Source organism: Melospiza melodia, chromosome 8 (genome assembly GCF_035770615.1).
Source record: "Melospiza melodia melodia isolate bMelMel2 chromosome 8, bMelMel2.pri, whole genome shotgun sequence".
Taxonomy (NCBI): domain Eukaryota; kingdom Metazoa; phylum Chordata; class Aves; order Passeriformes; family Passerellidae; genus Melospiza; species Melospiza melodia.
In genome coordinates this window covers 29935004-29959492 of record NC_086201.1, presented here as the reverse complement: position 1 = coordinate 29959492, position 24489 = coordinate 29935004, and the positions used below count along the sequence as shown (strand labels likewise).

Genomic DNA, 24489 nt, shown 5'->3' with positions numbered 1-24489 from the left:
GTTTAAGTACTTATGGAAAACACCATCAAAGAAGAGAAAAACCCCCACATTTTCATTGAACTCCATGGCATATCTGCTTTGTGCAGAAGACAGATAGGTGTCAGGAAGTAGGTGACTAATGAAGTGGAACTCTGAGAATCCTTGCCTTAGATACACAATTATTACAGAAACATTCAGCCAATCAAAAGAAATATCATTTTGCAGAAGCCTAACGGTAAATCCTGTACGTAATTCATAACAAATAATCCCAGAAAAGCATAAAGCAGCAAGCATGCTAATGATTTACAGAGGTTCCTTTTTCATGGTGCTGCCTTAAGCCCCAAGCATGTATTTTATTCCTTAGTTAAATATCTGTAGGTGTCTGAGAGGTGGTAATTACATTTGTAATAAACATGAGCATCTATAAGCACTGTATTTGTAAGAGCTCAGTGAAACACAGATACGCACAGAGCTAAGAAGTCACAGCATTTGTATCCAAGCTGCATGCATTGAAACAGGAATTACTGCTCCACAGAAGGACAGTGGAGTTGTTATTTGGAATTATCTTGCGGAAGGCTCAGTTTTCCCAGAGCTGCTCGGAGTCTGCGGCAATCGGGGCAGCTCTGAGCTGGGCACTGGAACAAACTGCACTGCACAGAGCCCGAGCACTGCCTCCAGAGAGCAGGGAGAGTGTGCAGGGCAGTTTGGCCTTGGAAGCAATGACCCACCTGCAGCAGCTTCCTGACTCTCTTCAGGTTGTGGATCAAGAGCAGATTCTTCTCCTGCGAAACCCGGTCCAGCTGTTCGTCCACCTGTATGATCAAATTCTGCAAAAGGATCATTGCCATTGCTTCATTGTTGGCTGCAGCCTCCCTAAAGAGTCAATGAACAACAACAATGCACGTTTTAAATGCTGTATGATGTGTCAGCCTAGCAGTACAGAAAATTATAATCTATTCAGAAATCTAGGCAGCAAAAAAAAGACTTTAAGTATATGGTGACTTGCCTATAGTAAGAGCTTGTGAATATTGATTTTTATGATTTTGTAGGTTTTTTTATTATTCCTATAAATATGCATATAGAGAGGGTGAGGTGTTAGCACAGACAGTAGAGTCAGCCAGAGGAGACAACTAGGGTTTTCTAGCCTCTGGTCCAGTGAATATTTAAATAATTCCAGCTCACTTGTCAGAGGAAATGGGGCTTATGCAAACTGTCCTTCTCACTCAGTCACACAGATATAATTTCTGAGTTTGCTGCCCAGTTTCAGACAAAGTTGGCAACAGGCTTGAAGTCCAAAAGATAGAATTCTTACAAATTTCATGGCAATCTGGCAGGTTGGTAGAAGAAAGGAGTCCAAATTAGCGCCTCCACTGAGGGAAACAGCAGCAATAACTTGCTCCAGGAGGCAACAGCCAGATGGCCAGGCAGAAGAGACATCTCTTCACACCAGGCACCAGCTGAGCCTTCCCCCAGCCAAACTATTTGGGGATACAGGAGGACTCTGAGGCTACTGGTCAAGGGTATGTAGGGGACACAGGACACAGACACATCCAGGCTTTACTGGCTGTGATGATTGTGGTACAGCTTGGTATGTGCAGGGCAATGAGAAAACTGGGGAGGAAAAAATTTGGACAGCATGGCAATCTTGTCCTTGGGATAGCCTCTCTCCTTTCCTCACAAACAGCAGGTGCCTGTTTGAGATATGCCTGCTAACTCCAGGTCTGGCAAAAAGGAGATTTTAATGTTACCCATGTTGCCACAGCCCCATAAAGATGGAGCTACAAACCATAAAGAAAGATTCTATTCCTTAGCAGATTTTTCCCCTCCCTGCACAGTAGTCCTCCAATAGTCCTGTGGAGTTAGCTTGAAAAATTGATATGTCTCTTTCTGATACGACTAATATTTTTTTGTCTTTGCATTTAGTTTTGAATCTTCTTAAGATAACTCTCAAGTGAATTGAATCCAAATTTGGACATAAATGGACCTCCTAGAGAACAGTTCCTGTAAACAGTTGGCTTGTTCCCCAGAATTATCCAACTTTAAATGCAATTCTGGACAAGTGAATAATTTTATGCTGCAAGAGGTAAGTGTTTTAAATTTCCATTTAAAATTAACTTGTATTTTCTTTAAATCAATTTTTATTGGATTTTGTTTAGGAGTAGGTTCCAATGTGAATCTTCACCTCCCAATATTCCCTAAGTTGAAATGGCTAAATCCATTAACTAGTGAAATAGTATTACTGGAGTGTAGATACCTGCACAGTTTGTAAATGAGCACCCTAAAGCCTTCCAGCAAACAAAAGAATTGTTGGTGATTGAAATAAGAATGGATGAAATCCTACCAGTCCTGACTTTCTATCCATTGCGCTAGCAGGTGCCGGATTTCCATGGGGAAGTTATCATCATAGAACTGGTCCACCTGCTCCAAAAACTTTATTTCCAGTTGTTGAACTTGACTCCATTGGGACATGCTACAAAAGAAAGGAATTAATGTTTGCAACTGAAAAATGAACATGAATTACTAATGTAAACTGCAGAAATTGGTTATTTTCATTGTTGCTCTTATATACTTTGACATTTTATTCTGTCTTTCAAAACAGGTGGTACTTGAGTAATTTTAGTCAGTTAAAGGGAAGAGGGAGAAAAGTGAGCAATGCCATTAAAGAAGTTTTGGTTCTTACACTTGAATGGGCACGTCTGTCAATTCCCTTCCTTTATGTAAATTTTTGAGATACTTTATGATGCTTATAACATGACAAAATTTACACACCATCTCTCATCAAGAGAAGAAGTTTAGGATTGTACTCTTCAAACCTAGGTAGAACTATTGTTATTTAAGGGTAGTGGAAAGCAATGATTTTGCTCTCTTAGTGAATTCATACCACTCAAATTTTTCCTAAAGTCATCAGGGTTATGTGTCACTGTGTGTTCCTAAAGCCCCATATTTTCTGTTAGGAGAGTACTGCTTTGCAACCTAAATCTAGTAAATCTCTACCTTAAATTGCCATAGAATTATATTTGATGTGCCCTGGGGTCTGAGTTTAGTGGGCTCTGCCAACATCCTGGTTCCACAGCAGAGGTGTTATTCCATTTCATCTTAACAAAAGACACAAAATACATTCAGGGCTAAAGACTGAAGTGAATCAACAAACTATGGATCTGTTGGAACACTTTTGATAGAAACTTTTCCTGAAGAAAAAGACAAGATTTCATCAAAATGGACATTTTTGTAGAAAGCTGACCTTTTCATATGCAGCTTTTCTATTTCCAGTTCCAAATTTTAGTTGCAGAATGTCAACAGTTTCAAATAAGGACATCATATCTTAATGCTGTAGTCTTTCATTTTGCATTTTTAAAGCCAGAAAAAAAAAAAAAAAAGTAGTATCTGAAGGTTTAATGGAGTCCTGAGCACTTACTCATGCAAAAGTAAAAGTGACAGGTTTTAGTTTCTCAAGAAAGGCTGACAGGATGATTCTGTGTGTGCTATGAAGAACACTGTATATAACGTCAGTGGAAATGTGCCCAGTGACTTTTCCCTCCTCTTTATTACTTCCATTCTGACAGGAAAAAAATATTGCCTGAATATTTACTTTGTTTTGTAAAATTGCTGAGGAGGAGTTAGGCACAGGAGTGTTTCACTGTGTTGCTGTATTGACAGTTAGAAAAAATCCCAAATGTTATTTCTGGTGATACATACAAGGAATCAAATCAGAATGCAATAATAATTTACAGAATAAAATCTGAGAATTGTAAAGGTTTGGAAGGGACCTCCAGGATCACTGAATCTGACTTTAACTTTTTTTTTTTTCCTGAACTCACACTCGGGAAAAAAAAATGAAACAGATTTTAAAGTCTGTTCACTTTCAGTGGGAGTTTTTATTGTAAATGCTAGTGACTTCTGGTGATTATGATATCCTGAGAAGATTAGTGAGGAAATTTAATATTTTTATCTAAAGTTTAGAAAAATAAAAGAAAAAAAAGGCAAGATTTTGTCCAGCCTGCAGCCCCCTTAGGGCTGCCATGTAAGTTGCAGTGATGCTCCCATGCATTTGCAAAGCACACCGGTAGCGTTTGTCCCTGGGATTTTTGTGATGTGCTCCCTTTGCTCAAAAGGTTTTGCAGGGACAGCTGAGAAGGTCGGGCAGTTGTAGCTCTTCGTGAATGCGCCCTGAAGGGAACTGAAAGAAAGTTTTCAGGAAAGATGGGGCAACACTGTCTACAAGAGAGGACGGGGGAATAGTCTCAAAATGAAAGAGAGTAGGTTGCGATTAGGCATTTTAAAAAGTTCTTTACTGCGAGGGTGGGAACAGGCTGGCCAGGGATGTGGACTCCCCATCTCAGGAGGTGCTCGAGGCCAGGTTGGATGGGGCTCTGAGCATCCCGGTCCCTAGTGCAAGCTGTCCCGTCCTAACCACCTGTCACCGTAAGGCGGCCGGCAGGGAGCGGGTGCAGCGGGGATGGAGCCGTGTCCGGTCGCAGACCAGCCCCGCTTTTCGGCTCCCCGGCTGCCGGCTTTGCCCTGAGCCCGCTCCCTCCGCCCCGCCCGTGCCGCGGGTCGGTGCGGGCCCCGTCCCATCCCATCCCATCCCATCCCGTCCCGTCCCGTCCCATCCCATCCCATCCCTCTCGGAGCGCTGCCCCCGCGCCCCGCCGCTCTTGCCTGTGCCGGCTCGGGCCGCTCTCCGCCGCCGCTGCCGCCGCCGTGCCCCGGTGCCTCCCCGCGGGCTTTAAGCGGCCGCGCCCGCCCCCGGCCCGCGGCAGCAGCGGCGCCTTCCTGTGCGTCAGCCCCGCCGGGCCCGGCTAGGCCTGCCCGCCGCCTCTCGCAGCAGCCCTGGGCCCCACAGGGAGCTGGGCAAAGATCGGAGCCTGCAGGGAGCTGCTGGCCTTCAGGAAGCTGATAAATACCGAGATCTTTCCCACTCGTGCTGCCGGGGCAGACGGCTGGGTCCCGCCGCGCCGGGGGACCGATGGCATCCCAAAAGCCCTGGAGGCACCGGTGTCCCCACGGCCCCAGCTCTGCTCAGTGAAAAGGCAAAGGGCAGCTCTTGGACGAGTTGGGCCGCGGAAGAAACTCCCCAAACTCTTGTGACTTAGAATCACAGAGGTTGGACCACACCTCCAAGAGCATCGAGTCTAAAATTTGGTTAAACATCACCACCATATCAACGAAAGACCCACAGTCAATTGTTTTATTCAACACCTCCAGGTGTGGTGGCTCCACCACTGCCCTGGACAGTCCATTCCAATGCTTGGCCACCCTTTCCATGAAAAAATTCTTCCTGATGTTCAACCTGAGCATCCCCTGGTGCAGTTTAAGACTCGATCCTCTGCTCAGACCTGCCCTCTGTCGTTCAGGGTTCAGCAAGCATAGGAGGCTGGTTAGATTGTGTGGACCACGCCAGGACAGCGAATTAGTAATTTGAGGACCACCCAGGAAATATCATTGATTAGCAATGTGATTTTGTGCTGTCAGTAGGGGGAACTGTTGCACTGTATTTCTTTTAAATAAATATTGGTAGCTATTTATTTTTCTTTTTACATTTAGCACTCATTTTCTGAGCATCCTTAAGCAACTGCTGTCTGTAATGATGAGAACACAGGTAGTTCATACCATTTGCAACAAAACAAGATAGTAACAGGTTTTCAATCCCCTTTTTGCTTGCTGTTTCTCTGCTTAACTGAGAAAATAATCTGTATGGTGGAGTGGTTGATATTAAGACAATACAATGTTTCCTATTATCTGATGGAAGTATCTGTTCAGGCTTCCTTCAGGAGGCCATAACCCAGAAGTTCAGCTCGGTGACCTCAAAATCCAGGGTAATCAGAGGTCGTTGTTCATGAGAGGTTTGGAGATCAGTTTCTAGGAAGATAGTTCCTGTGCCCTTCTTCCCTCCTTTCTCCCCCCACTTCTTGGCAGGTAGGGCATGAATGGAGGGCAGTGGCTGGGATGGAGACCAGCTGTGGAGCCAGCTGTTGGGGGTGCAGGATGCTGGATGGGAGCCACTGCTGTGGAGGCAAGAGAACAGGGGCGTGATCCTCACAGCAAGGGGAGCAGGAGAATGGATGGAGTCACTTGTGATGTTACAGTGAGGTGGGGACCTCTGGGGCTTTGCAGAAGCTGGTTGGAGAAAGAGGAAGGGAAGGGCACTTTGTTTGGGGGAGAGGAATAAAGAGGATTGTGGTCCAAGGGCATTAGAGCTGGATTGTCAAAGGCATTGAGGTGTGGCTGGGTGTGAAAAGGCCTGAGGTGTGCAGGGACAGCCTGGTGGGGCTGTTTGGGGACCACGGGTGGGAGAGGAGGGTGGGGAGCAGCAGGGTCAGGGTGGGGAGGGCTGAGGGCTCCCTTCTGAGCCTGAAGCATAGCTCAGCTCTGTGCTCTTGGACAATGGTCAGAGGGTGTGTTAGCACACTGTGAAGGATGTGGTGGTGTTTGGAGGTGTGAGGGAAGCTGCTGAGGAGCAGGACTGAGGTAGGAAAGGATGGCCTAGGTGAGTTCAGGTAAGCTCTAGAGGAGATCTGTGTGGATAGGATCCTGAAAGAGCTGGCTTGAGGGGTGTAGTGGATACTGCTGGTCTAGCACAGGAGGAGGCTGTGAAGGGGCAGTGCCTGGGCTGAAAGGAGAAGTTTAGGGGCAAGGAGTTGTGGCTCACACTCAGTGAGGAGTTCAGTGAGTACAGATAGGGCAGGCCAGGAAAGGTTAAAACCACCATTGGGTTGGATGGGTCAAAGTTAATCTTCACTGTGTAACATTTCATTCCACTTCATAGGTGCTTCAGCCCTGGTCAGAGCAGAGCACAAGAAGCTTCAGCACTGGTCAGAGCAGAGCACAAGAAGCAAGTGTCTACATTGTTTAGGCTGTTTAAGGGAAGAAAAGGTCTCAAGAGATGAAGAAGGAATTCAGGACATAGTAATCTTCTCATCAAAAGTTCACAAAGGTTTTTCTAGGAACACTGAGCCAATTTATTACTTTGATCTCTCTGACCAACCTGTAATCAAGATTACCATCTCTCATGTTTGGCCTCTAGTCATTATACTCCTTGACTAACCTTTAATTAGAGTATGTGTCATCTGTCTTTTACATAAAGGAGACACTCAGCTTGTGCATGCTCTACATGTGTTATGTCTTGTATCTGAACTGTCCATAGCTTTTTTCTGTGCAGCCAGAACATGGACTTCTGGTCTCAGTGAGGCAAGTAAACACTGCAATTGTGAGAAGTTGTCCTGCTGGCAGTGTAGTTTCCTTCTAGTCAGCACAGCATAAACCAGTAGTTTTGTCTGTAGGTCACATCCCTTATTGTTCTCCGTTTGGAGAAAAAAGACAGAAACTGTTGTAGGCACACACAGTTTGTGGTGATTGGGAGTGGGGCTGTGGCCCAGCCTCATCCCCAATGGGCACAGCTGTGCAGGACAGGTGAATGCTATTGAAGGGAACGAGCCGTGGAGTGCCCAGGGGCACTGACCAACCACCACAGGGAACAGAGGGCACACAGGTGCAGGGCATCAACAGGAGGGGATAAAAGGCTGGGCTGAAGAACAAGAAAGAGCTGTGCACACTTGAAGCTCTCTGCAGTGGTATGGTGTTACTCTGGATGGGAAGATGCCTGAAGCTGTCTTTGGTGTTGGTTATGCCTCCACTGTTGTTCCAACAAGGAACAGCAGCATTGAACTAAAGTTAAGTGTTATAATAATCTGTTTATGAATACTGAAAAGAATTCTTATTTCTGTGTTTGTATGTAGCTAAAATAACAGTTGTTATGCCTAGAAAACGAGGGGTTTGGCTGTTTGGTGGTTCTTAACTGCTGAAATAGTTACTGCTTTCCTTCTTCCAGTGGTGAGCGAACTATATGTGTAGATGTTTAATCTATCTAAAGATACATATCTTGCCCAAATTCAATGTGACATCAACTAGAAAAAAGTTGACTTGCTACATGGAGAATAATGAGAAATAAGGAATTATAGAAGCTGAAGTTTTCTCCTGCTGACTTGGGTTCAGGTTTCTGCTTTCAGGGCAATTTGGCCTTTGGATACTGCAGTCTTTGTCCTTTCTTTTTTTGGTAGTTGCAGGTATAGTGGCCGCTCAGCAGTGCACAAGCAGGTCAGAATGAGTGACCTGAAGGGAAATGTCTCCTGTCCTTTTTGCTGCCCGGGCCCTAATGGAGGGTCCATGCCCATCCCTATCACTGGGGAGAGGATCTTCTATACCAGTTCGTAGCAGGTGAGAGGTTCTGTTGAGCTGGGACAGTAGGAATTTTCATCTTGTATTGTCTGCTATCTTTGAACAACAAGTATGTTGTTTTGATGCATGCCTTTTTTATCACTTTACCTCTTGATGTCATATCTTCAATTTTGCACTTGGTGCTTCCATGTGTATCCTGGGAAGACCTGGAGGTGTTTATTCTCAAAAGAAAAGATTTGTATAGTTCTGGTGAGACTTTTTTCTTAAAGAGAAAAAAGCCTGTGCTTCTTTCCAAAATATTGTGGAAATTAAGGCCAGTGCCACTTGGGGTCCTACAGTCACCATACAAAATTCCACACTGACAAAATTAAGGTAGGAAGAAATTACACAAAAGGCCTTAATTCAACCAGAGTGGCAATCTGTCATTGTTTATGGAAAGGACAGGTGCAGAGAAATGTAGGAAACAAGGAAAGAAGTGAGGGTAAAGACAGAAACTTAGAAGAGGCAGAAGGAGAGAAATTCTGGGGATCTTGTATTAATTACCTTGTAGCATAAATGGAATATTGCATATGCAGAACACCACTGAACATAAATTTTGCCTTGTATGTCTGCTGCAGTCATCATTTTTTCAGCAGTTTTCTCTCTTGAAATGTGTGATTTAACCTGTCCACTTCCTGAATGATATAATGCAATTTTGAGTTTTACTGTTCCTGAATTACTCTAGAGTCAGGTTTCCTTTTTTGGTTGTGATTATGTAAATTGTTAGGAATGCTGGTAGTGTTACCTTAACAGGCTTTTTCACTCAGTATCATCTGTGGGGGCTCAGGAAGCTTTTCTCTTACACAACAGCTTCCCTGACAATTGGCAATGATTACTTTTGGTTTGTGCAGATCTTGAAGACTCTAAGATTACTGGTTTCCAAATTAGAATGTGAGAAAGGAATACAAAATCAGTGTTATCTGGTGAATGCTGTGAGGTTTTTATATATATGTACCTGTGAGGTAGAGTTTGGAGGGTAAAATGAAGGCCTTTGCTGCTAGCTTGGTTAGCAAATAGGTTGGCTGGACAAGAGAAAAGAGAATTTTTTCATAGTTAGCTCACTTGGGATTTGTGCTGTCAATAGTTGATTGAGTTCTTACTGCCTTCCTTGCCTGGGATCAACATGACCATGCATAATGGGAATTTCTGAGCCTACTTAGGAATATTTTCATTTTGTAGTCTCTTAGTGGAGACCTTTAGTTTTATTAAGCCTGCTAGTCTATGCTAATTGCAAAAAACAGTTTGATGCCAAGCTATGATTTCCAAGTGCAAAGATCAATAATTTTAGAATTAGTAGTGTGTTGTGGACAGAGAAGACAACTTGGTTAATTAATTTAATACAGTATTTTCATGAAGGGAGCAATTAAACTGAAACCTGATCATCTCTGCTTGGTAATACTTAAAATGTTATATATCAAAGTTACAGGTTTTACCTCTGATGGTACCAAGAGGATTTCTTGATTTGTTATTCTCTGAATATTGGTATTCTTTGTACAACAAAGCACCCATCTTCAGAAATAATGTCAGCTTTTTGCTTGGCTAGGCAATAAGACAGCAACAAATCTGAAGCAGTTGTACAGTTGATCATAATTATATTGTTGGATATCACAAGCAGGATGGCGATGCCACACCTGTTATGGACTAATTGTCTTTCTTTGGGGCTGGACAAGAAGTGGTATTTGATTGGATTATGATGTTGCTTCTGGTCCAGCCTCCTATAAAAAAACCCAGGTCAAATGAGATTTTATGTTATTTTATTACTGTAAACCTGTTTTTTTCTTTCTGGATCTCAGCCTCTCAGCATGCTGTAGATAAGGACCCTTGTGGTGGGAAATTGAGCTGCAAATGGCATATTCCCTGTTCAGTGCAATTCCTACAGCAGCAGGAAAGGAGGAGCATTATTGGATGAGTGTAGCCATCCTTTATTTATTTTGAAAATGTCTGAATTTCCTAGTGGCTTTTTATAGGATGTTTCAAAGTTTTCAGGTGAAGCAATTTTTTAGTCCAATCAGTTCATACCAGAAACAAAAATGGTTCAATTCCTGTTTGTTTGGGATGACAAAAATAACTGAGGCTATATGTAGAATTTTAATGTTGCAAGTTGTTCTGTTGATGCAAGCAATACTCATATTGTTCCTTTGCCTTCCCAAGGAGAAAGAAAAGTGATTTCTAGGGCTGGCTAGCGTGAGGTGAAATTGCCAGTACATAAGAAAGCAGCTTGTGGCTGCAAAAGGACATGAGTAAAACAAAAGCTCGATTCTTTCGTCAGTTTGTGGTTATCAAGTTCTTGTCTTGCACTGCCCCTGAAGCTGCTCTGCTTGTGAGGCTCTTGTAGAGTGGAATGGGTGTTCTTCTATTTCTCTTGAGATTTGAAAGTCAAGGAGGCCATTTGCTTATTCGCTGCTGCCTGGCCACTCAGACAGTCCAGCATCAGAATCCAAGGATCTTGTGCTTAGCAGGAAGAAGTTATGACGTCTGATACAAGCAGAAGGAATCAAAGCCCAGTTATCTTCCCAGTAAAAGCTGAGGGCCTTTGTCTTTGGGCATAATGATGCTTTCATTCCTGGTCTGGGTGAAGTGGCTTAGCTTCAGCTGGGGGAGAAAATACATCCTCCCTCTGCAGTTTCAGGATTGCAGGAATCTGCTGGGAGAGGAAAAGACAGAACATGTCTGGGCTCCTTCAGTCTGGTTGGGAAATTGAGTCCTGCTGAGTGCTTTAAATACTGACTTAATGGTTTATTTGCAATGCAGGACATGAATTTGAAGGGAAGGGTGACGTTTGCAGCAGGAAATCCTCCCTGAGACTGGAGTGTGTCATGTTTTTTGAGATGTGCTCTGGGTTAGAGCATGCTGAGACTCCCAAATTGGAGGGTCCCACATCAGAACAGGGCTGGGGCTGAAGTGGACAGCAGGCTTTGAACAAAGCTGGGTATGGGCAGCACAACTTGAGTGGCATCACTTGAACACCCACAAATTCTGGGTGTGTGAAAGATTGCACAGAAATTCTGGGGATGTGCTCTCCAGCTTGGCTCCTAAATACTGCCTGGATTCCATTTTAAGTGCATTTGGGATCTTGTCTTGAATTAAAAATGGTTTATGTTGCTGTGCTGCCTTGTGGAAGACAGCCAGCCCCTGCTTTTCTGCTGCTCTGTGCATGTGGCTGTGTTGGGTGGATGGGTCACAGGAAGGAACTGCTCGAGTATTTCTGCATCTGTCCTTGTCAGGCCTTTGTGTGCAGGGGAGCATCCCAGCAGGCAGTCTGCTCTTAGATTCCCTCTGGGTAACAGGAATTGAATCAGAACTTTTCCTCTTCCACGCTGTGTCTAGTAATGTAAATGTAACCAAAATATGAAAATGGTGGTACTATGTTAAAATGTTAGCCATAAATCCCTTATTTCCTGATGAGACCTTTGAATCTTTTATAATTTCTAATACTTGATTACATGTATTTATTACAACTCTCAATGCTTGGAACACAGAATAAGTAATTCCTTTTTGTATCATTTGTATAATTGGTTCTAAACCCAACATGAGTGCAAATCTGTGATCTCAATTTTCCTTCTCTCCTCTAGTTCAGAGTCCCCAGCATCCGCCTGGTGAGAATCTGCAAGTGACATTTTCAGACAGACAACCTTGGTGGTGAGGCCATCTAGACCAAGGGTTTTTTTATGGCCTTCTAAACTTCTTGGAAAAAATCTGAGAATTGCCTAACCTCCTTGGGGGAAAAAATGAATCACAAATGCATTGTGGAGTGCTGCCACAGTAGTTATCATTTGCAATCAAAATAATGAGGCAAAGCTTTTGAATTATTATCATTTTTCCAGTGCTGATTTTGTTTAGTTCTTTCCATTCCAAGGAAGATACAGATATCTTCTAAAAACGTCTTACTCTGAGTAGAGTTGTTTTGCAGACTGCTGAGTGAGGGTTTATGACCTACTTGTGACCTGAGAAGTGCTGCACCAACACTACAGGAGTGCAGATAACTCACACCACTAGAACTATCTTTTGTCAAAAAAGAAACCACTGGGTTCTCTGAACTCCTGAGAACTGAGCATGAGGTTCTCAGTTAAACTCTTGTGGTATTTATTTTTTTTTTCAAACTTTGTTTTACAAACCCTCTGTTGCTGTTTTTAAGGTGCTTTTTTACTGAGAAGGAACTAACTTAATGCTGTATTTAAACACGCAGCGCTGGGAGGTGCAGGACGCTGAGAGAGGTGAAAAGGAGAAACATTATTGAAGGCTGAAGTATTTTGTAGCACATGGCCCTGTTTGCAGCTTCTTCCCCTGGTGCCCTAGACATAAAGCAGGCAGCTGAGGGGTTTTGCCCAGCCTGCTGACCACTGCTGGGAGAGGGGGCTGCCCAGGGACTCATGGCTCAGAAGGGACCTGCACAAACCCTCAAGGGAGGGAGGCACAGCTGGGGTCTGTGTGCTGCACTCTTTGAAGGCCACACCTCATAAAGTGCTGTTTCCTTTGTGTACAAGTGTTTTTTCTTTAAATTGATGTTGTTGAAGCCAGGAGTGTAAGTGCACTCCTGTAAGGAGGGGACTGCCCTGCCTATGGAAGCCAGTGATCTCTGCCCCTTGGTGGCTCTGGTGTCACCAGCTACAAGGACAAGCTGTACATAGAAAAAATTTAAAATTTACATTTCTCAGTATTTAGAGAATATTTAGCCACAGGAATTATTCATGCAAACTTAAATGGCCATCCTCAGCTGATGAGAAGGACAATCTTGATGAATACTGTTAAGTTTTGCATGCTTTTGCAGCTAGATTTGAATCTTCTGTCTCGAGCTCACTGCCAGTGTTGTGTAAATCATACCATATGTTAGGCATCTTCAAAAGGAAACTGAACAAACCACACAGTAATTAAAGTGGGTTTTTTGAAAAATCAGACTTTTTTTTTGCTTATTTGAAGATTTGTTGTTTTGCAGTTCTGCTGAGAACAAGTATCTTTACATTGCTACGTGGACTGCATTTTTTTCTCAATGGGGGAATAATTTTTCTGAATAAATGCAGAATCTGTGGTCTTTGTGCTGTGCCCATTAGCATTAAGAGGGGAAACAGCTCTGAAGGGAATCCCTAAATTCAGCATATTATAGCTAGGGGACAGCAAAGCCTGCTGCTGTCTCAAAACTCTTCCTGTTTCATCAGTCTGAAAAGATATGTGTGTTGATAAGTTTAATGAGGCTCTCAAATTGCAGGAGGCTGTGTGCTGATGTGGGACTTGTGTGGTAACTCAGAGGTGGCAGCATTTTTGTGAATGCATTTGTTTTCAAGAAGTGTGGTCGTGTTGCTGAGTTCACCAAGATAAACGCTGTGTTTTCCATGTGGCTTTCTTTACCAAAACCTAGTGTTGGGCAAGGTAACAAGTAATTATATAGCAAGGAGGTGGCTATAAAGAGTTATCCTGATGTAATTACCAAAATTAAAAGAACTGTGTTGCCATTGAAGAAGATCCTGTTGAGAAAGACAGTACCTAAAATTAGGCTCTATCTCATAGTATGGAAAGGAAACAGATACTGAATCACAGAAGGATTTGGTTTGCAAGGGACATTAAAAAGCATCTATCTCCAATACCCTGCCATGGGCAGGGACAACTTGCATGAGACCAGGTTACTCAGAGCTCCAGCCTTGAATATGCCAGGGATGGGGCATCCACAGCTTCTCTAGGCACCCTGATCCAGCGTCTCACTGCCCTCACAGTGAAGAATTTCTTTCAACTATCTCATCTATATCTACCCTCTTTGAGTTTAAAACTGTTACCCCTCATCCTATCACCACATTCCCTGATAAAGAGTCCCTCCCCATCTATTCTGTGGGCCCCCATAAGTGCTGGCAGGCTGCTACAGGCTCTGCCTGGAGCCTTTTCTTCTCTAGGCTAAACAACCCCAACTCTCTTTGTCTCTCCTCATAGGGAAAATGCTCCGGCCCCCTGATCATCTTTGTGGCACTCCTCTGGACCTGTTTGACATAGATTTTTTTCCAAACCAGATTTTCCTTCCATAGCTACTTTGACTTGCCTAAACATTGGCTTGGTTTCATCCCCTGCCAGCTGGGTAGGACATGGAGGATCACTTGAAATGAAGCCAAAGTAACGGGTGTTATGGGGTGTGTTTAATTCCAGCATTTTGTAAAGCAAGTTGTGTCTCGCCCAGAGATTCAGACTATCCAAGGGGTTGTTGCCCATGAAAACACGAGATCAGCATTCTTCCATCAGTTGCAAATAGCCTTTGTGAATATGGAAAATTTGTTAAAGAGAATGCTGCTTGGAAAAGGTGCTTCAAGCAGTCCAGGAGCAAAGGCAAGATTTAAATTGTAGGAGCCCATTTCTTTCATCAGCATTCAGGTTTGTCTGTGTCACAGTATCTGCCAGATCACAGCAGTAAGCATTTCTCCACTGTAATAAAATATTTCAATCATTCTAGTGCTTGCTTTACTTGCTGTTTTGGTATTGTCTGAAAAGGGATTTTTCTAGTTATAGTTCCTTCTTTGTTCTTTTTTAGTGTTTATATCTTAATCTCTAGTAGATACTCTTGTTTGACCTGGAGGAAAAAAAGCATGTTCATAACAAAGGTTCTCCAGAGTGGTGAAGTTGTGCTTAGTTTTGTGAAATAGAAGTATTAGAGCTTTATTTCAGTAAAATTTCCCTCTTGCAGTCATTCTTTCCCATCCATCCTACAGCCAGCCTTGGGACTATTGCCACTCTGATAATGTGTGTGTAGTGATGATCCTTAGAGGCCCTGGCTGCATTTTGTTAAACACTGTATGCATGTCTCAACCTGGGTGTGCAGTTCAATAAACACTAGAAATGCAGAAGGGGGGTAGAAGGTTGAAGCAGAGCAATTTGAAGCAGTAGTCAAGTTGCTCAGCTGAATATCTAACACAAACTTTGAGGCAAAGCCCCTTAGGGTGGAGCTTTTGGCTTTCAGTGGCTCTGTTTCCCTATCTGTAAATTGCATGTAGCTATATCCATCTGGAAAGTGTGTTTCCTGGCAAAGTTCTTGGTTTTGCATAACAATGCCATTGTGATGGCAGTGGCATTATTTTTGCTAATAGGAGCTTATATTATGATTGGAACTGTCTTAGCAAACTTTTTTTCCCCTGAGACTGTGTTATTAAAATCATCATAATAGAAATAAATAAAGATATTTGGATACAGCATAGGAAATTTTGAAGATCACCTCTGCCTTTATCTGTTACCTTGTGTTTCCTTCTTTATTTTATTTGTATTCCTGTTATTCTTTTTGGTTTTCTGGGGAGGTGTGCTGTGGCCCTGACACATGGATCCCAAACAGCCTGGGTTTCTATTGAAATTGACTTTCTGGGATATGATATGTAATAAACAAAGGAAATGATTGTGAGATGACACAAACAAGTAACTATAGGCTTAATTTGGCAGGTTTAGTATTAGAAATGTGTACAAGCATCTTCCAAACTAGGTTATTTATTATTGTTTGTGTTCACAATGTAGTTTCTACTTGGTGATTGTCTCTCATGGATTCCAAGATTTCAAGCCTTAATAAATTAAGACATTCAAATAAGTTACAGATTTGAATCTTGCTAAAATTAGCATTGAAACAAACTCCTTGTGCAGAGTTTTCTTAATCCTTCTGTGCAGTTTTAACAATTCTGTTTTTCATGCTTCCTCTCTATTGACCTTGACTACATGGAAAATATCTTTGAAATATATGTTTGAAACAGGATTTAGAGTCAGGAGCAGACACCCACATATGCTCATCATCTGGAATTTAGTGCTTCCATGACAAAAGAGGGTGCAGCATAAATCTGTTTGGATATAGTACTTTAATTGAGCAAGAGCTGCTTGTAGAGACACCGGTCAGGTTGTGTTGGGGTTTTTTAATAAGGGAAAAGATGATGCAAGTGCAAATTGTTGTAATGCTGAAATACTGTAGGTGTAGTTTCAGTGGAAGAATAATACAGTCAGGGCTAATGCCTCTGATATCTCATCCTGCTGGTTATTTGAGGGTAGTGAAATACCATTTCGTTGCACACGTTAAAACTTGCAACTATATTGTTTAACTGCTATCAGATGAATATTTAATTTAAAGGAAATATTAAAAAACCCCACAGGTTCATTTTTCAGAGCTTTGTCAAACTATACTCACCCAGAAATTGTGCCTGGGTTCCCTTTAAATTCTCTTGAAGCTCAATAAGGGAAAGCTTGTCAGGATTTTGAGGCTTGCTATGTGCTTAGACAGCTCAGCTCACAACTCTGGCTTGGAGGCATCCTGAAGTCCGTTACCTATTTTTGTGCTGCTCCTCAGCACGAATTGATCTAGCCTGGCACCCTGGCAAAGCACAGCTGTCTTTCAGTACTGCACTTGAATGTGCAAGCCTTTTTATGAGCAGGTGGTCTTATTTGCAGTAGAATCACTTTTTACAAAGCCATGTAGTGAAATAACGACGGAGTGACAAATCTGCAGGTATGTCAAAATGAGGGCAGCGGATAGCCCTCTGCTATAGGAGTGTGTGCAGTGTAATATTGAGCTTCTCAGCAGGGACTCCTAAACTGGGAAAACCAACACATACAGTAAGGTATTTATAAATCTAGGCAATGTCAAAGTTCCTGTTGTGGAATGGAAAGTGTGGGATTTGCTAAATCACGTTATTGCTGTGAAGCCTGGTAATGGCTTTTTCTTGTTTCTTTTCTTTCATCACTACACTAAACGCCTTGAGCTATCTGTATAATTATTTCAGGCAGCAATCCACATTGTTAGCTTATTTCCCCTGGGTATGTTTGGTGCATTTTTGAAAGTAGATTTAAAAATTGCATGGATCCATTTGGAAGGAATACAGCAGTTTCATTCAGTTTTGCCTTATGGGGTCTCTAGCAGTCTGAATTACCAGAGGCACACAGCTTCTTGGAAGCCTTCTGTGAAGTAGTAGAGCACAGCCCCACAGGAAAGGTGGTGTTAACACATCATGGCTCTGGTATTTGATGCTCCAGGTGAAGAATTGCAATACCGGGAAAAGAGAATCATGTACAAGTAATACCTGCACTTAGTCACTGAGTCTGTATGGGCAGATGCCTCTGCTTCCACTTGGTGCATCTGCAGGTGATTGAGCAAGGGAATGAGCCAACCTTTGTCACATTTTCAGCTGTTGAATTCACTGAAACTTTAGTTGAGACTGAGCCTCTGATTTTGCTTGCCATTAAATAAAAGCACCCGGAGTTTAGAAAGCTGGGTAAAGCTGATTTACTTATTTTGTATTTTCCAAACCAGAGCCAGTTGAAGTGACCCTTCAAATCTGCAAAGGTCAAGGCTGCACAGTGTGCTGAGTTCTGTAAATGGCAACTGGTGAGCACACTCCTGCACCTCTCTGTGCCCTGCAGTGTGACTGGTAGCTACAAAGATCCTGGACTGTGCCCAGTGGCTTGTGTCTCAGCAACACAGCTCCTTGGCCACATCTCACCCAAAGGCTTGGAGAGAAATTCCCTAATCCTGGGAGCACTTGTGTTCTGCCTTGCTGACTCTTACAACTGCTGAGCTGCCTCCCTCACACCTGCATTTCCTCCTTTCCCAGCTACGAGCTCTGAATCCAAAAATGTGGCATCATTAGAGGCGGTACTGCCAGAACTACTGTCCCTTGAAGCTTTGCCATCTCTAAGGACAAGTCCTGTGCTATTCTGGATTCGGAGAGAGAAGTCCTCTGAACAGCTGCTCTCATCTTACCCATCCTCAAACCCTTCTCCCAGCATTAACTGCTTAGCCAAAAACCTGTTGCTGTTGTGTGCATTTCCATTTCAGATTGCAGCTCCCTGGTGCTTGGTGCTTCTGTCTCATGTCACACCTTGCTAGGGAACAGGTGCTGGTGTTTTTCTTTCCTCTCAGTTACTCAAGTGCTTGTGTCTAAAGGCCACCATGGTGGCACCATTCAGATGCTTTCCTCTCCTTTAAATGTCACTACAGCTGGGGGATGCATTGATCTGCATTTCCACGTCAGGATTTCTAATGGATTTTTCATATCTGTTTGACCATGGCCTCAGCATTTAGCCTGGGTCTTAGCCCTTACTAAAACCAGAAGAACTTTTTTTCATCTTCTTCCAGGGAAGACCATTTGTTAACTTTTCATTTGTTAAAGCTCTTCTTGTGATCACTGTGGAAATGCTCTTATGACTGAGCAGAAAACATAGGTAAATATGTTTGCAGTCCAGACATCTGTGCTCTGTTGTTCTGCTGTTATTCTAGAAAAAACTTGTTTGGATTTTAATTCAACTCCTTGTTTAATTTTAATAGAAAATGTTTTCCTGTGATCTAATTGTTGTAATACAAAATTGCCTCAATCAATAAGCAAGAGGTGGAATTCAGAGGCTCAGCCTACTGTGTGTATTGCAATGTGCTAAATGCAAGAAATTGTCCTCTTTACTGGGTTTACATTTCCTGCAGACACCTGAAGTACAGACCACCTCAGCAGTTTATCCAGGGTAAAGCTGGAGTATCACTGACTTGCCTGAGGAAAGAGATAACAAGACTGCACTTTAAAAATATGTGATGATTACTTAATCTTACAAAAAGAATATAAGCAAGCCTCCTCCTGCTGGCCAAGTGTGAGGAACTCCATAGAAATATTTGATTTGGTTGTGTGTATGGTGTAGATGCTGAAACTGGCATCCAGCTTTCTGCTGAATTTCAGCACAACTCTGAAAAAAGCTGTGCAGGAGCACACAGAGGCAGGGCTAGCAGACTGTGCAATTAAAAACTTTTGTGGATTTGCAGGGTTCTAACTCTTGATCAAGATGCACAACCTGTCAGATAATGCCAGGTGTCTGCTGATTGACTGTCAGATAAACACAGACTTCATAAGGATTATTCCTTGGTTTTCACAGTACTTTGCATGTTTGACAAACATCCAATCTATGGATCTTGGGATGCTCTCAAAATTCACCTCTCTAGTGGTTTGGGTTGACTTTGAACTTCAGAGAAACAAGTTTTCCTTTGTGTGCAGGTGGTTGAAGGGTTTTACTGTTTGGTCCACTCTCAGGCTTGTACATTTAGTGAAAAATTGTAAGATCTTCATTTTTACAAAGGTATCTATTTTTAAGCCATGTGTAGAAACAGGGAAAAATTTGTGGAAGTTTCATTTCATTGCATTGCCACGTTGAGGGAAGACTGACTCATGGGTGATAAAATTTTGGATGTGTTTGTAATTCAGATAGAGTTGTAATCCAGGCTCATATGATCCCATTGGGACAGAGGTGATGTGGTTTCTTTTAGTAAATGAGACATCTAAATGGAGTCCACTTTTAAGGAATACACAGCACCAGAGGATACTGCAGGTGTGAAGCCACACACTCCTGCAGCTCATGCCAAGTAATGCTTCTTAAATGATACACTGGGGCACTATTTTATGTAACTTGCCATCAGATGACATAAATTCTCTGACAACTCCTAGCTACACTGAAGCAAGCATTCTTGGAGTAGGCTGCAGTGCTGGAGCCAAGCAGTTAATCAGGTGTAACATGAGGTTTGGAGTGATTTACTGCCTGCTGGTAGCTTGTACTGGGACTGCATTGTCCTTCTGTATGTACTGTATAATAGTTTTAAGCTCTCCTTAGACAGGACCCTATTGTAAACATGCTGCCTGGCTTAACTGGGATGTCCTGTAAAAATATGTTAATAAAAACTAAAGTAATTTTAAGGGGTCCTATTGCTACTATTTCTGTTTCCCAAACTATTCCCACCAGCAAAGTCCAGGCCATGCTCTTAACTCTTGCTGTGCTGATGCCTGATAGAGCTGTAATTCTTGTTTCAAAGCTGATCAATCATTGAGTACCCTCTCACCTGGCTGCTGCTGTGCCTGAGTTCTCTTCTGCCTTGGCTTGCACAGTGGAGAAAGTACCAGAGAAATAAAGTTTGTGCTTGGGGGGGTCACATAAATTTATTAAGACTTGATTTATCTCATGTCCCTTTTTGTCTCAGCTTACTCAGGTCTATGGAGTGAGTTCTGAGGTAATGCTTTATTTAAGTTAAAGGAGTTTTTAAAACAAGATAACTTGTGTTTGATATCTGTATTTGCCAGGTCCTTGTAACCTGGAGCTAGCAGGTCATGGTACAGCTGTAAACCCTTCATGGGGTGCAATTTTCAGAAGGATATGCTGAAAGCCATCATTCATTTGGACAACTTTCACTAGACTTGCTGCCTGGGGACAGATCCTGAAAATGTGAGTTTTTGCAAAGTGAGGTGCTCCTTTAAACAGAAAGATGCACTCTGGTGGGTTTAGACATGCTGAATTTTTTAAGGAAACAGATGCAGAGAGGTGCATTCTGAGGGGTTTATCAGAGAGATCACTGCATTTTATAGGCAGGGTGAGACATTCAGGAGACACTCAGAGGAGACAGGACCTGCACGAAGGGCTCTTGTTTCCTGACCTGCCTGCAGTTCCTGCAGGACTAACGCCTCAGTTAGAGGGATTGCAAACAGTAGCAGTTAGCAGAGAATGATGCTTTGGAGGGATTTCTGGTTCCTCTCTCTCTTCTTCTCACCCTGGAGCTCTGCAAAGTACAAATCCTCTGGGATATGGCCACCAGGATTTTAGCAGGACCTCAGAGGGACTTGCTGACAGCTCTAGAGGAATGGATCAATCCCAGTTTAAAATACCCCCCAGCCACTTTTTTTTTTAAGAGAAAATTGTGATGTCCTTCCTTTTGTGAATTAATATGTAATTTTGAATATAAAGCAGGCATCAAATGTTTTAGTAAGGATTTGAATTGCCCCCATAGCTGGAAACAATACTTGTGTGTTGGGTGGTGGTTTGGGGAGGGAGGAGGGTTGTGTGTGTGCAGCTGTTGCAGGCCATTAAAAAGTGACCTGAGCCCCCCTGAGAGCAAGCCTGGCATTAACTGTAAATTGATATACTGGCTCTCAAACACTAATTTCAGATTTCTGCATGGCAGGGTTTTGCTAAATGTTCTCATTCTAGGTATTCTGGTTACACTAATCTTTCATGTACTTTTAAAAATAGACTGCACAACGAGTGATCAGCTGTTGGCACAACTTAATAATTGAAGAGTTAATCCTTCAAATCTGAAACAGAAGAATGAATTCCCCTGATGTATTTCCAGCATAGTAGTTAATTTCAAATTTATCTTAAAAAAAAAAGGATATAAAGACAGACAGTTTTGATTTTTATCTTACTAAAGGAAAATTATTTTTCTTGGTTGATTTTTAAATTAAGAAATTTATGTTGTCTTTGCTCTGGTAAATGTTTATCACTGAATGCTACAAGACCTACTATTGTGATTGTGCTGCTTAAAGTTTTAGCAGAACTTGGAAAAAAATTTGGCAGACCAAAAGATGGTGGGTCCTGATTTAGATTTGAAAGAAGCTTGCAAGCAAATGTCCCATGACGCAAACACTGCTTCCTCAGTTCTGGCATCTTTTTCCCTTCCCCTTGATCTGAGTAATTTAAAGTTGCTGTAGCGAACTTTAAAAGATGGGTGTGGTGGGTGTGTTCCAGGCATTGGTAACAAAAGTGAAGTGGCTTGATCAGGATAGGGGAGATGGGAACCTGTGTTAATGTGTTTGCAGGGACACAATTCCCTGTGAAATCCCAGACACGGCGCCTCGATATTGCAGTGAGACGAAGCAGAGGGGTTTGCCTCCCCCAACAGGGGTGGTGTCTGTGTGGGGCTGAGGGGGCAGTGGCAGAGACCCAGCACCAGAGCAATTCATCAGGAAAAATGAACAGTTTTGAGGTGGCAGAGGGCTACAAGGAGCTAGATGCTCTAGACGGCCTGAAGATGGTGGCAGCTGTCTGGCTGGCAGGGCTGGCGCTGGAGCGTGCCTGTGTTTGCAGCTGCCTGAGTGCTGCCATGTGAAAAGGAGCTGCCAGAAAGACTTGGAAGATAAAAAGCCATATTCTTGAGTTCATGGAAGTGCTTATGGTTTTTTTTTTTTTAAGGCCGCGGTTATTATTTCTTTTGATTCCTGTGAGTAGGATAAGTTCCAATGGCTCTGGAAGGAGCTATGCAAGGCAGTGTGCACCTCTTTTCAGTGGGAATATAGAGCTGATGAGTTAGTGGGTACCTTTTGTGTCTGCTTATGAGATGTTTATACTATTACTATTATAAATAATTTTTATTTTTGATGTCTTTTTTTGGCTGTTACCTTAATGAAAACACAAGGAGCAGAACCTAATTTTTACCATCTGTCTTCAAAGCAAGAAAACCAAAAGCAATCACGTAATGATGCATGTAAATAAGCATCAATGAACTTTGAGGTGAAATACAGGTAAATTGCTTGTTTTCAGTAAAAAAGACTCTCCCTTTACTCCTTTTTATTTTTCAGCTCCTGTCTGCAGCAATTTGTATGGGAGTTGCACAACTTATTTCCAGGTAAAGCTGAATGTTTTCCTGTTCTGTAGAAAGGTGATGAACCGTGGCCCTCACAATACCATATATTCACCAAATATGTTGGTCATGGTAGTCATGTCTTGCAAAACCTTTTGCCCTAACTTGTCTCTAAATTTTTCATTGTTGCAGCTCAGATTCATCATTTGTTTCCCTCCCCAAGCCAGTGAGATTTAGGAAGGAGTCATGGCAGAAGGTTAAAACCTGTTGAATAACTTGATGTTTAAGCTGCGTGCCTTTTGCATACAGTAAAAGCATCAGGGATTAATGAAAGCATTTTAATGGATTTCTATGTTCCTGAATCATAGCAGAACCATGAGATCACTGTGGATAGCCTGACTACCAGATTTTTAGGCTGGGTTGTGGTCTTCTATATTTGAGTAGAGTTTTTGGATACATTTGAAAAATTACATGAATGAATGAATTGTGGTTTTATGTTTTCCTTTATTTTTTATACTGTATAAGATGCCAATCAAAAGAAATTTGACAAATGCAGAATTAATCTTACATTTAATTACAGATTCATGTGCTTTCTATACTTTTTCTCAAAAAGTGAAGCCACTCTAAAATGTCATTTCACACCACCTGTACTCTCTGGATTCACATTCATTCCCTACTGATGATAAAAAAGTGCCTATAAATACATTGAAGAAATAACACCAAAGTAAAATAATCATGTGTTTAATTCAAGGTAAGGTCAGAATACCAGTTACATCTGCCTGTGACATGTAGGTTTTCTCTTAGCATGTGGAACAATTGCTCTGTGTGATGGCTGGAGCCAAACTGCTTAGTGCATTGAAAGGTGATGTGGGAAAGGGCTGGAAGGGTAGGACAGAACGTGGGCTTGGCCATGAGCAGTTTGTGGTGCCTCTGCAGCCACTGTGCTTCACTAAAGCAATCTAGACTAGGCTGAATTGGAAATAAGTTAATATTTCCAGTCATTCTTTTCACAGCCTTAATATATTGACCTGATTTATGATCCCCATCGGAGTTCTCTAAGGAGAAACTGTAGGAAGCTTCCTTTACCATGGATCTTGAGGGGTGCAGGGACCATGTTGTAGTCTGGACAAAGGCATTTCTTTTATCCTATATGCCATACCTGTATCTTATCCATGTGGCTTTACACAGCCTGATTATAAAAATGCTGCAGTCTGAATTACCTTTATTCTGCCACCAAATTACCAATGCCAAAGGCTTGGAAGTCAAAGATCCTTACAACTTCCCTGCCACAAGTCCACTGTAGCATTTTGAGTACAGTGGGCATTGATTCTGAACACAAGGCTAGAAACCTGTTGCTTGATGTTGCTAATAAATTTATTGATGAAATGTCATCATAGGGATCACTGTCATGCATGCAAAAAATAAAATCAGTGTGTATGGCTCATAGTTCTCTTTCCCTCTCCCTTCAAGTGCTAGGGGACCCCAACTTCTCCCTTGGTAAGGAGACCCCAACTTCTCCTTTGGTAAGGAGACCCCTTGACTTCATTCTGGCATTGTCCCTGGGCCTTAGGCTGAGTTTCATATGGTTCATTGAAAGTGCTGTGCACTGCTGGAGGGAGCCATAAGGAGTATTTAATGCAGATGTAAATCAGCTGCAGCAGAACACAATAGCTCTCTTCATTGCTCTGTTTATAAAGTCATTAAAAAATGAGAAGAGTGACTTCAAAATAGCAGAATGAGCAGAACGTGTCCAAACTCCATTAGAAACTGGACAAACTGGACAGAAATTCACATTTTCTTATAGAGTGATAATTGTTTGTTATAGGGACCATATGGAGCTTGACAAGAATAGCTGAGATGAGACTAAAAGTTTTAGACATGAGCTTTCTTTAACCAATCATCAAACTGGTTAATGGCTTTTCTCCCCCCACCATAATCAAGATAAAGCAGCTGCAGTGAAACACTGCAGTGGATAATGCTGT

General features: G+C 42.4%; 1 protein-coding gene across 1 annotated transcript in view; it reads right to left on the bottom strand.

Moving 5' to 3' along the window:
- The window catches only part of STAT4 (signal transducer and activator of transcription 4), a 40298-nt gene extending 35607 nt beyond the window's left edge, over nt 1-4691 (bottom strand). The window contains exons 1-3 of the mRNA XM_063162497.1: nt 4639-4691; nt 2321-2449; nt 708-852 (exon numbers count right to left, since the gene is read on the bottom strand). Coding sequence (XP_063018567.1) covers nt 708-852; nt 2321-2448 — 273 coding nt within the window. The 5' untranslated portion in view covers nt 2449; nt 4639-4691. The remainder of the gene's footprint in view (nt 1-707; nt 853-2320; nt 2450-4638) is intronic.
- Between the last annotated feature and the right edge of the window lie 19798 nt (nt 4692-24489).